The sequence below is a fragment of the Schistocerca americana genome, chromosome 2, assembly GCF_021461395.2.
Source record: "Schistocerca americana isolate TAMUIC-IGC-003095 chromosome 2, iqSchAmer2.1, whole genome shotgun sequence".
Classification (NCBI taxonomy): domain Eukaryota; kingdom Metazoa; phylum Arthropoda; class Insecta; order Orthoptera; family Acrididae; genus Schistocerca; species Schistocerca americana.
The window spans coordinates 243334923-243348312 of NC_060120.1; the positions used below are offsets into that span (position 1 = coordinate 243334923).

At 42.5% G+C, this 13390-nt stretch overlaps 1 protein-coding gene across 1 annotated transcript in view; it reads right to left on the reverse strand.

Annotated features, from left to right (window-relative positions):
- The window catches only part of LOC124593920 (neurogenic locus notch homolog protein 1-like), a 73113-nt gene that overhangs the window by 35398 nt on the left and 24325 nt on the right, over positions 1 to 13390 (reverse strand). Inside the window, exon 2 of the mRNA XM_047132270.1 lies at positions 10886 to 11038. Coding sequence (XP_046988226.1) covers positions 10886 to 11038 — 153 coding nt within the window. The remainder of the gene's footprint in view (positions 1 to 10885; positions 11039 to 13390) is intronic.

Below are 13390 nucleotides of genomic sequence, written 5' to 3' on the forward strand. Positions count from 1 at the left end.
TTCTGGAAGATTTTGTCTTTCTATTGACTTTAAATCCACTGTGAATCCAAAAATAATAATTGGTACTGATCTGTTGCCTTGCCCTGAGAAATTAATGGACAGACTTGATGCAGGCCACTATTTTTCAAAAATTGACTTACACAATGTGTATTTGCAAATTATGCTCGATGAGGAGTCTCAGAAAGTGTCTGTTTTCAACACATATTTGGGGTTGTTCAAATGTTTGCACTTAGGTTTTGGCAGCAATTCCACACCTGACATATTCCAATGCTACTTGGAACAGCTTACTACAAAAGTTCAATTCTGTTTAAATTACTTGGAGGTGTCAGAGCTGATTGTTTTCACTTCCAAGTTTTTGACCAAGACTCACTGTAAAAGGAGAAGGAAGCACTTGCTGTTACAAGGGTGGTTTGAAAAGTTCTCAGAATCACCACGAGAGAACAGCGTTAGCGCAATGAGCTGTTCACGTGATATTCATTGGACTGTTGTCTGTAAACACATGCCACATCAGTGCTCTTGGAAGAGAGCTGTGGTGGTGATGTGGCTCTGTTATTGTTCCTAAGTAGTGATTTGAAAAGATGGAAAAAAAAATCAAGATTTAAGCAGTGGTTAAGTACTTCATAAAGAAAAGTATGAAAGCAAAGGACATTCATCCCAGTTTCCAGAATACACAAACGAATCTAAATTTGGGCGGAAAATCTTAGACGATGATTCATGCAGTGGTTGGCCAAAGAGTGTCATTACCCCAGAAATCATTGCAAAAGTGCACAAAGTGGTTGTGGCGACCATCGACTGCGAGTAAGTGCCACCTACGAAGGGCAGAGTAAATGGTCTTTGGGGACTCAGTGTTCTTTCGTTTGGTCTTGTGGACTTAGGTTGCAATGTGCGTACTGTGAATTTCTGTAGTGTTTTTTTGTTTTTGTGTAATTACAAGAACTTAATAAAAGTGCCTGATTGTAGCTGGTTGGAGTTTGCCATGCACAGTCAGACGCTACAGCCAGAAAACCCACGTTGCTGATCCTGATTCGCGAAAATACGTTGCATTCACTTGCTGTGTACCACCAGTTTCACACCAATAGACAATGACACAATCTCCAGTTTTTCCGGCAGTGCAGGACGCCATGATGGCAGAATGAACATTTGAGTGTGTAGCGCAACGCTTTACCCCATGTGCTACTAATACATCGGGAATTTTTGTATCTCCGGTGTTTGCTTCGACCGGCAAGATGACCCTAACCTCCACCGGCACACCACACCGGGTGCTGTACACATTGGCGGAGACACCTTCTACAGCATTCTACGCTCAACAGAATGCTCCTCCAGCTCAAGATCCCAGAAACCCCTCGCCCGAGTTTCTACCGTCCAACATGGACCACGCGGCTGTCCAGTTTCGGGGTCCAGACACATGGCCGCTCCCTCCTCAGAGCGGTATGCCGTTTAATGTGTCCCCCTCTGTGCTGGTCGAAGGGACACTTGCATCAACCACACCGGACCATGTATATGCCTACCCATCCTGCCGCCCCACAAACACCTCACGTGACACACCTGCCATGGTTCTGCCCTATCACTTGGCACACAATTGCGATTTTGCGCCTCTGCTCGAGATTTAGGTTCACACTGGTATTTTCTTGATGATACTGGAGCAGATGATAGTGTCATACCTACCACATTTACCGTAAAAGTCATGACATCAGCCAAACTGATCCTTCGAGCAGCAAATAAATTGCCACTTTGTGTCGACGGTTTGGCCGAGTTACCTATTGAACTCATACCTGGCAAACAGTACACTTGGTCCTTCTATGCGGGTGATGTAGAAGATCCAATTTTAGGCATTGACTTCCTTTTCCATTTCGGACTTTCTCCAGACCTCTAGTCCACTGCATTATTGCATCATGCCTCATCCACTCACATTGTGTGTTCAGTCACCTCCTCGCCCCTCCCCCCCCCCCCCTTCCCCCTCAGCTTCATGATGATTTCGACATGGCTCTTATCGAGTGTTCTTCACTGACGGACAGCCAAGCTGCAACCTCCTTTGCCCAGCTGCAGTCCGAGCGCTCTGCAGTCGACGATCTCCAAGCTCACAACGCCGAACTGAACCATGCCATATTGTCGGCTACGCAAGCTCTCGCCGAGGCACGACACACAAAATTGTCACAGCATACGGGCCACTAGTGTGTCATAAAGCATGCCGACTGCCGCCACACAAACTACGCCTCGCTAAGGCCTGCAGTAGAGAAAATTCTGCGGGCAGGTATTGTTCATGTGTCAGACAGTAACTGGTCTTCGCCCATACACTTAGTTCCCAAAAAGGACGGCACAGTGCAACTCTGCAGCGACTATCACCGCCTCAATGCATGGACCATATTAGACAATTATCCGATACCTCATATGCACGACTTCACTAAAGCACTTAGCGGAGCACTCATCTTCAGTGTTTTGGACTGCTGCAAGGCCTATTTACAGATACCCATGGAACAGAGTGACATACCAAAGACAGCGTTGATCATACCTTTCAGCCTCTACAAATTTTGTTACAAGCCTTATGGTCTCAAAAACACAGACTAAACTTGGCAACGTTTTATAGACTCACTTCTATTTAACTGCACATATTGTTACGCATACCTTGATGACATACTCATTTTTTCCTCCTCTGACAGAGAACATGAACTCCACCTGGCCACAATACAGGACTTATTGACACAACATGGAGTCGAGATCAATAATGACAAGTTACAACTGGGGTACACCGTCACTTCGGAAGCTATACGGCCCCTCAGGAGCGGGTCGACTGCATTCGCGATCTACCTCTCCCAGTGTTGTTTCATGAATTATGCCGGTTTTTAGGAACTATCAATTTCTACAGTTGTAACCTGCTGGTGGTGGCAGCAATTCAAGCCCCTTTGACTGACGCATTGGCCGGGAAACAAACCTCAGGCAGTCACCGAGTACAGTGGTCTGACAACGTGGTGAGAGCTTTTGAAGACCTCAAGTCAGCATTAGAATGTGGTGTCACTCTCGCCCACCCTTTCCCAGATGGCTGTATCTCTATTACAGCAGATGCAAATGATTTTGCAATTGGAGCAGTCCTCCAACAGCACTTCAGTGACATGACACAACCACTCCGTTTCTTTTCCAAAAAACTATCTACAGCTCAATGTAAATGATCAGCATTTGACAGAGAATTGCTCACAGTTTATGAAGCTGTAAAATATTTCTTCACAGACATCGAAGGAAGGAACATAACAATTTTCACAGACCATCGCTCCCTCATGGAGGCTATGTATAACCCCACTGTTGACCTTCCCCAATGTAGGTTTCGGCAGATGGACTTAATTTGCCAATACATAAAAGACATCCGTTACATCTGAGGTTCAGAAAATGTGGTGGCCAACTACTTATCACGTATCATTGCAGTTTCGTACCCCATTAATTCTGATGAATTGGCCCACTTACAGGACAATGATACCGAATTGCACAACCTCTGACAGGACACAGATACTTCCCTCCAGATCGATCCCGCAACCTACCGGGCTTGGTCGGGCCAATGTGGTGCGATACGTCCATAAGCACCGCCCGGTCAATTGTTCCCCCTGTGCTGCATCACCAGGTATTCATCACTACATTACATAACCTTTCACATCCTGGTGCTAAGGTTACTACGTGCCTTGTTACAGAACACTTTGTGTGGCTGATGTGAAGAGAGATTGTCGTACCTGTGCTCGTGCTTGTTTACAGTGCCAGCGCAGCAAAGTCAGCAGGCACACACAACCCTGTCTAGGTAAATTCAACATCCGAAAAGTCCACTTCCGACATGTGCATCTGGACCTTGTAGGACTGTTACCTGTGTCTGTCAATGACCGCATTACACGTTTGGTGGAGGCAATACCCCTGCAGGACATCACAGCGGATTCCGTAGCACACACATTCATATCCTCCTGGATAGCTCGATCCGGCTGCCTTACATCCATCACCACCGACCAGGAAAGGCAGTTTCCATCCCTGCTGTTTAACAAACTTTGTGTACTCTGTGGGGTGGAAAGATTCCACACTACGGCTTACCACCCACAGAGCAACAGACTGGTCGAGCAGTGACACAGGACTCTGAAAGCGGCCCTCATGTGCCATGGTGGTGAGTTGTCTGACACCCTTCCCTGGGTTACGTTAGGAATACATCAGGCCCAAGCACATGTTGCATGTGATATCACCCTGTCACAAGTGTCAGCAGGCAATGCCCAACAGTGTGTTCCAGTGTTTCTCCTGAACTACGTTATTTTTCCACACCGCCTCCACTATGGCCCCCTACGTCCACTGTCAACTAACTCTGCATCTCAGTCAATGCCTATGAATGCCCACGTGACAAGCTTTCCTTGCAGCTCAACGAGGGATCCATCTTCATCCTCCGCATAGGGGACACATCATGCGAGTCAACCCCCATGTCACATATCACCATCCTGCGCACAGTCCCAATCCCAAATGAGGTGGATACGGCTGGCATAGCTGCAATGTTCAACACTGATAGGATGCTCAAGATTCGCATCCCCCTCTCCACCTGTACTGCAACACCAATATCTTCCGTGCCAGTCCAGTTCACGCGTGCAGGTTGAGCAGTCCCCCCCCCCCCCCCCCCCCCAATGGATGGTGGACTATACCAGCGCTAGTCCACCCTGCACAGACAGCACGGACTCTTCACACATGCCTCTATCAACCAGCGAGCATCCCACAACACCACTACACAGGGGGGGGGGGGGGGGGGTTCTCTGTGGCGACCATCGACCTTGCGTAACTGCCACCTACGAAGTGCAGAGTAAACGGTCTTTGGGGACTCGTTGTTCTTTGGTTCGGTCTTGTGGACTTCGGTTGCAATGTGCATGCTGTGAATTTCTGTAGTGTTTTTCTTGTGTTTTGTATAACTACATGAACTTAATAAAAGTGCCTGATCATAATTGGTTGGAGTTTGCTGTGTGCGGTCAGTGGCTACAGTCAGAAAACCCACGTGGTCATGGAGGATCACCAATTGCAAGTGCGTGAAATTGCTCACGCTTTCCAGATGTCATCTGAAAGGGTATATCACATTTTAACTGAATAATTAGTAATGAAAAAAATTATCTACAAGATGGGTGCCGCTATCCTTGACACTGGATCAAAAACGCATGAGAATGGACACGTTTTGCCCATTTTAGGAGAAACAAATAAGATTTTTTGTGCTGGTTTGTGACCACAGATGAAACATGGGTGCACTACTATACCCTAGACACAAAACAACAGTCAAAGCAGTGGAAACATGGCAATTCTCTGCCACCAAAGAAAGCAAATACAATTCCTTCGGCAGGAAAGGTCATGGCATCAGTGTTCTGGGATGCGAAGGGGATTCTGTTGGTAGATTATCTCCCCACTGGGCAAACAATTACTGGAGAATACTATGCTAGCCTCCTGGACATATTGCAACAAAAGATACACGAAAAAAAGGCCAGGTATAGCAAGGAAGAAAGTCACCTTCCATCAAGACAATGTGCACCAGCACACATGTGCCATCGTGGGAAAATTACATGAACTACGGTATGAACTGTTGCCACACCCACCTTATTCACCTGACATGGCTCTGTCAGACTTCCATCTCTTTCCAAAACCGAAAGTTTTTCTTGGTGGATGAAGATTCACTTCAAACAAAGAACTGATAGCCAGAGTTGACAACTATTTTGCAGGGCTGGAGGAAACTCATTGTTGAGATGAGATCAAGGCATTGGAATACCATTAGACCAAGTGCATTAATATACAAGGAGACTACATTGAAAAATAACAAAAGTTTCAGTGATATGAGTCCTTTTTTCTTTTCCATTCCAAGAACTTTTCAAACCATCCTTGTATCTATAGTGTGAGAAAGTTTCGCCATTATCTGTTGGTCAGAAGTTTTACCTAGTGTCGAACTGTAAGCCATTTCAGTCTTTGTTTCATCCGTCCAAACCTGTTCCGCCATGCATGGCTCAGAAGCTGCAAATTTAGGCTTTGTTATTGTCACAGTACCAGTATGAAACATTGTGCATGCCCACATCAAAGCAGCCGGCCAGAGTGGCCGTGCGGTTCTAAGCGCTGTAGTCTGGAGCCGAGCGACCGCCATGGTCACAGGTTCGAATCCTGCCTCGGGCATGGCTGCGTGTGATGTCCTTAGGTTAGTTAGGTTTAATTAGTTCTAAGTTCTAGGTGACTGATGACCTCAGAAGTTAAGTCAGATAGTGCTCAGAGCCATTTTTGAACATCAAAGCATGCAAATGCTGACGACCTTCCTCACCTTCCTGTTGGTCCTGATTCTCAGTTTGATGCTACTGAAACATCTTGTTGCCAGATTGATGCACACGACACTGAACTTTTACAGACTTTTCTACTGCACTATAGCAAAATTGCTCAGGCCACAGTAGCAGGACCTGACTTGAACCTTGTTGTCAAAGGGCTGTTAAATGCTAATATCCTCCTCCTCCTCCAACTTCAACCTTTGTGCACTACATCTGTACTGCATGCCCATGTCCAATGAAAAACATTAAGGATTCCTTTGAGTGCCCATATTTTGCTCGTCAACATAGCCTCTCTGTCCAGCATGGTGTGATCTTATTGCAAAATTACTGTGGACAGTCACATGTGCTTATTCCTAAAGTGTTGCAAAAAGATGTTTTGTGATTGCTCCAACACAGACACTGGGGAGTTGTATGCACAAAACAGTTAGCGCATTGGCACTGTAGTTGGCCGGCCATCGACATCCACACTGAACAGATGATGTCACAGTGTCGCACTTGTGCTGAAGATCTATTGACCCTGCCTCTGATGTTTTCAGCTGAGCCGAAGTCGCTGTGGTAGTGAATGCTTATTGACTTTGCTGGTCTCTTTTGGAACATACACTGGCTTGTTGTTGTCAAATCTTTTAGCAAATCTCTCTTTGCAGTGTTCATGAACTTGACTATGTTGCATAGTACCTTTCAGGCTTCGCCACCAATTTTTTGGCTTGGAAGAGTGGATTCTAAAGTTTCGATCACCATTAACCATAATCAGTTATCAAGGAATGAATTTCACGAGTGAACTGCTTAAACAGACCATTGCAAATAACAGAATTAAGAATTACACCAGCACACATTGAAGGAAATGGATGCATCAAGTGTGTTCACAGGGCAGTCGTTAAAATGGTTAGCCATCACTAAGTAGCAAGCATGGAAACTGGGATGTGTGTCTCCCGTAATTCATAATTGCTTACAATGCACACTTCCATCTGAAATTGCATATGGAAGGAGGATGCATTCACCCTTCAACTATGCCCGATCGACCTCTCAAGTCAGCACAAATATGGAAAGGAATTATCATGCAGGCTAATGGAGGTGCGGAAGGGAGTGAAACATAGGAATCATCAATTCTCTCTGCAGCAAGACAAAAAAACATGTCAGCCAAGCAGTAGCATCACAGTATTGAGTTGCAGAGCTTGTCTACCTGAACAAACTAGTGTTAAAGAAGAGTCAATTCAAAAAAGAAGTTTTGGTATGTTTTAACTTGTCAGCATGTAGAATATTTAAATGTGAGTATAGAAGGGTGATAAATCAGTCAAAAATTGAGAATTTCAGGAGACTGCTCAAAGACTTGAACTGGATAGATGTTTACAATACAAAATGGACAATACAAAACATTAATTAATAAAGTTACTTCCTCATTTGAAAATTGTTTCCCACTACAGGTATCTCTAGTCAAACAAAAGTTTGGAAGAAAAAAAAAAACATGGATTACAAAAGTAATAAAGGTATCATGTGGGACAAAAAGGAAATTGCATTTACTATCTATGAACAGCTCTGATGTTAGCATTATAATGCTTTACAAATAATACTGCAAAATATTGAAGCAAGTAATCCAGAATTCTAAGCAGCTTTATTATGAGAAAGAGATGACAACATGACAACATCAGGCAACAAAACAGAAACTATATGGGATACTTTGATGACAGAGGCAGGTGGGGTCAGGAAGGAAGAGGAACAGATAGTTCTAAAAATAAATGAAACATTGGTAATAAGTGCATGTAGTGTTGCAAACCTCTTAACCAAGTACTTTGTTTCTGTTACTGACAGCTTGGACTTATCAGGTTCAGTTACCAGTGCAATGGAATACCTGAGATCAGTCTCTACAAATAACTTAAGCAAAATGGAAATGACATTCACTTCTCCCAAAGAAGTAGCATCCATCATAAAATCCTTAAAATCAAAGTAGTCAAGTGGTTATCATAATATAATAAAGAAGTTAATCAAAGAGTGTTCATGTGAGTTGAGTTCTACTTAAGTTATTTGTGTAATCAATCTCTTACATTGGAACATTTCCAGACTGGTTAAAATATGCTGAAGTTAAGCCTGGTTACAAGAAAGGGGATGAAGAGATATCATAAAACTATTGACCAATTTACGGTTTGTTGGCTTTTTCAGAAATATTTGAAAATGTTGTATTCGAGCATCTTCTTAACCATCAGACTGCAAATAATACACTATCCAAGTCACAGTTTGTGTTTCTTATTTTATTTTATTTACACATCAAGTTCCATAGGACCAAATTGAGGAGCAAATCTCCAAGGTCATGGAATGTGTCAATACATGAAATTACAACATAAAAGTAATAACAGGAAAAAATAAAATGTGTATGAACCAAAAAATGTCAAGCCATACGTTTAAGTAAATGCAGTCAACAATACAACAAGAATCAGCTTAATATTCCAAGGAACTCCTTGACAGAATAGGAGTGACCCATGAGGAAACACTTCAGTTTCGATTTGAATGTGCGTGGATTACTGCTAAGACTTTTGACTTTTAGTGGTAGTGTATTGAAAATGGATGCAGCAGAACTCTGCACATATTTCTGCACAAGAGTTAAAGAATTCCGATCCAAATGGCTGGCTTGATTTCTGCTGGGTATTAACTGAGTGAAAGTAGCTTATTCTTGGGAATAAGCTAATACTGTTAACAAGAAGTGACAGTAAAGGGTGTGTGTGTGTGTGTGTGTGTGTGTGTGTGTGTGTGTGTGTGTGTGTGTGTCAGAGACGCCAATGTCAAAATACCCAGACTAGTGAACAGGGGTCGACAAGAGGTTTGTGAACTTACACCACTTATTACAGAACCGCTTGTTTCTGAGCCAAAAATATCCTTTTAGAATGAGAAGAGTTACCCCACAATATAATACCATATGACATAAGCAAATGAAAATAAACAAAGTAGACTATTTTTTGTTCTGAATGATCACTCACTTCAGATACCATTCAAACAGTAAAAATGGCAGCATTAACTCTTTGAACAAGATCCTGAACGTGGGTTGTCCATGGCAATTTACTATCTATCTGAACACCTAGAAATCTGAACTGTTCAGTTTCTCTAATCATACGCCCATTCTGTGAAATTAAAACGTCAGGTTTTGTTGAATTGTGTGTTAGAAATTGTAAACACTGAGTCTTACTGTGACATAGAGTTAGTTTATTTTCTATGAGCCATGAACTTATGTCACGAACTGCACTATTTGAAACGAAGCTAATGTTGCACAAAACACCCTTTACTACCAAGCTAGTGTCATCAGCAAACAGAAATATTTTAGGGTTACCTGTAATACTAGAGGGCATATCATTTACATAAATAAGGAACAGGAGTGGCCCCAACACTGATCCCTGGAGCAGCCCCCCCCCTTCCCCCCCACTTGACCATAACCCTCTCAGACCCCACATCACAGCCATTCTCAACACCATGAATAATGATCTTTTGCTGCCTGTTGCTAAAGTAAGAGGTGAACCAATTGTGAGCTACTCCCCATATTCCGCAATGGTTCAACTTCTGGAGCAATATTTTGTGATCAACACAATCAAACACTTTAGTTAAATGAAAAAATATGCCTAGCTTTCGAAACCTTTTGTTTATCCCATCCAGTACCTCGGAGAGAAAAGAAAATACAGCATTTTCACTCGTTAAACAACTTCTAAAGCCGAACCATACATTTGATAGCAAATTGTATGATATAAAATGATCAATTATCCTTACATACACAGCCTTTTCAATAACTTTAGCAAATACTGATGGAATAGAACCAGGACTAAAATTTCTACATTATCCCTTTGTCCCTTTTTATAAAGCAGCTTTAATACTAAGTACTTTAATCATTCAGGAAACTGACCATTCCTAAAGGAAAAATTGCAAATATGTCAAAAGAATTATTGATTTGTTAAATCACCTTTGACATCAGCTGACACACACTCTCTCAGAATTGTCATGCACAACTCCTGAAAACATTCCCACTCCTTCAGAGTGAGGCTCACCAACTCAGCCAAGAAACCGCGACACAACAGATATGGAAGTCGCAAAATGACTTCCTAAGGTATTGCAAACATACTAACTTGCCTTTCCACATCCACAGTAAAGCAAAAATCTTACTAGCTGTTGCAAGGTGTTAATAGCAACAGAAGCTAGTCCCTTAAAAATAGTCATGAGAGGAAAAGGTAGCTTAGCAAAGTGTGACAATATATTATCTGAACCACTACCCCTAACAACCAGAGAACTACTGATGTTTTTTAATACCAGATGACTTAGCTCTGCTCTCCCTCCTAGCTTCTTACTCCACTCTAAGGCACATAATCTAAACTGCAATTGCATTAACTGGGACCACAACTCACTTACACTCATCATCTCTTTTGAATCATGGACTACCAAATTCAGACCCTTGATAAAACTAAACCAATGAGAAATCTGACCCTGAACATGATCGACCTGCATGTGAGATGGATTGCTATCTTCAGAAAGTCAATATTTTTCTCTAAATCAGAAATGACGCAAAACTGTATCCAACAGTAGCAGTTACCTGGACAATTCAGGTCACGTGTCAGCTGTACCGAACATACCTCTGCTCCACATAGCCACGCTGACAGTAATGTGACACCTCCTACCTCAGGTTGCCCACAAATATGACGTTCATAGTGTAGCTGCTCCTTCTGCAGGCAATGCACTCCAAGTACTGTTCGAGCCCCCATTGTATTGCCAAGTATGCCTAGAAACTAACAGCAAGAATAGATTCTGAAAAATACAAACCACTATTACAACTTTGCTAGGAGGATATTACTACCAACAATCAAGACATGAATGATTCTTGGGTTTAGATTAATCCCCCACGTCCAAAGGGAAACAAGCTCTGCTAACATTTTGATATGTGGCTTGTCATGCCTAGTTGCCTCTGGATCAGAGGATCAGAAGGACTGGACCAAAGGGGTATTGAACATCCTTCATGGCACCAACAAGAGCTCTTATTATACAGGGTGGTCCACTGATAGTGACCAGGCCAAATATCTCACAAAATAAGCATCAAACAAAAAAACTACAAAGAATGAAACTCGTCTAGCTTAAAGAGGGAAACCAGATGGCGCTATGGTTGGCCCTCTAGATGGTGCAGCCATAGGTCAAATAGATAACAACTGCGTTTTTCTAAATAGGAACCCCCATTTTTTATTACATATTTGTGTAGTACGTAAAGAAATATAAATGTTTTAGTTGGACCACTTTTTTCGCTTTGTGATACATGGCGCTGTAATAGTCATAAACGTATAAGTACATGGTATCAAGTAACATTCCACCAGTGCGGATGGTATTTGCTTCGTGATACATTACCTGTGTTAAAATGGACCATTTACCAATAGCGGAAAAGGTCGATATCGTGTTGATGTATGGCTATTGTGATCAAAATGCCCAACGGGCGTGTGCTATGTATGCTGCTCCGTATCCTGGATGACATCATCCAAGAGTCTGGACCGTTCGCCAGATAGTTACATTATTTAAGGAAACAGGAAGCGTTCAGCCACATGTGAAACATCAACCACGACCTTCAACAAATGATGATGCCCAAGTAGGTGCTTCAGCTGCTGCAGTGGCTAATCCACACATCAGTAGCAGACAAACTGCGCGAGAATCAGGAATCTCAAAAACGTCGGTGTTGAGAATGCTACATCAACATCGATTGCACCTGTACCATTTTCTATGCACCAGGAATTGCACGGCGATGACTTTGAACGTCGTGTACAGTTGTGCCACTGGGCACAAGAGAAATTATGGGATGATGACAGATTTTTTTTCATGGGTTCTATTTAGCGACGAAGCGTCATTCACCAACAGTGGTAACGTAAACTGGCATAATATGTACCATTGGGCAACGGAAAATACACAATGGATGCGACAAGTGGAACATCAGTGACCTCGGCAGGTTAATGAATGGTGTGGCATTATGGGAGGAAGGATAATTGGCCCCTGTTTTATGGATGGCAACCTAAATGGTGCAATGTATGCTGATTTCCTACGTAATGTTCTACTGATGTTACTACAAGATGTTTTACTGGATGACAGAATGGCGATGTACTTCCAACATGATGGATGTCTGGCAAATAGCTCGCGTGGGGTTGAAGCGTTATTGAATAGCATATTTCATGACAGGTGGATTGGTCATTGAAGCACCATAGCATGGCCCACACGTTCACTGGATCTGATGTCCCTGGATTTCTTTCTGTGGGGAAAGTTGAAGGATATTTGCTATCGTGATGCACTGACAATGCCTGACAACATGCATCAGCGCATTGTCAATGCATGTGCGAACATTACTGAAGGCATACTACTCGCTGTTCAGAGGAATGTCTTTACACGTATTGCCAAATGCATTGAGGTTGACAGACATCATTTTGAGCATTTATTGCTGTAACAGCATGCATTCTCAGAAATGATAAATTCACAAAGGTACATATATCACATTGGAACAACCAAAATAAGATGTTCAAATGTACCTACATTCTGTATTTTAATTTAAAAATTAACTGTTACCAACTGTTCTCTAAAATTGTGAGCCACATGTTTGTGACTATTACAACGTGATCTGTCACAAAGTGAAAAAAGTGTTCCAACTAAAACATTCATATTTCTTCACGTACAACATGAATATGTAATAAAAAAATGGGGACTTCCTATTTAAAAAAAAAAAAAAAAACGCAGTTGATATCTGTTTGACCTAGGGCACTGCCATCTGGCGGACCAACCATAGTGCCATCTGGTTTCCCCCTTCAAGTTAGCCAAGTTTCGTTCTTTGTAGTTTTTTTGTTTGATGCTTATTTCGTGAGATATTTGGCCCAGTCCTGATCAATGGACCACCCTGTAGAGAAGGCTATTTACATGTACAGCGAGAAAGTTCTTAATTCATTAGATACCAAATTAGAGGCTACTGGCATCTTCTGTGACTTGTCAAAAGCCTTTCATTGTGTGAATCACAGCATTTTCTTAACTAAATTAGAATATTGTGTCACTGACAGTGCTGCAAAATGGTTAGAGTGTTACCTAACGAACAGGAAACAAATATCTGTGGAGTAAGCAGTCAG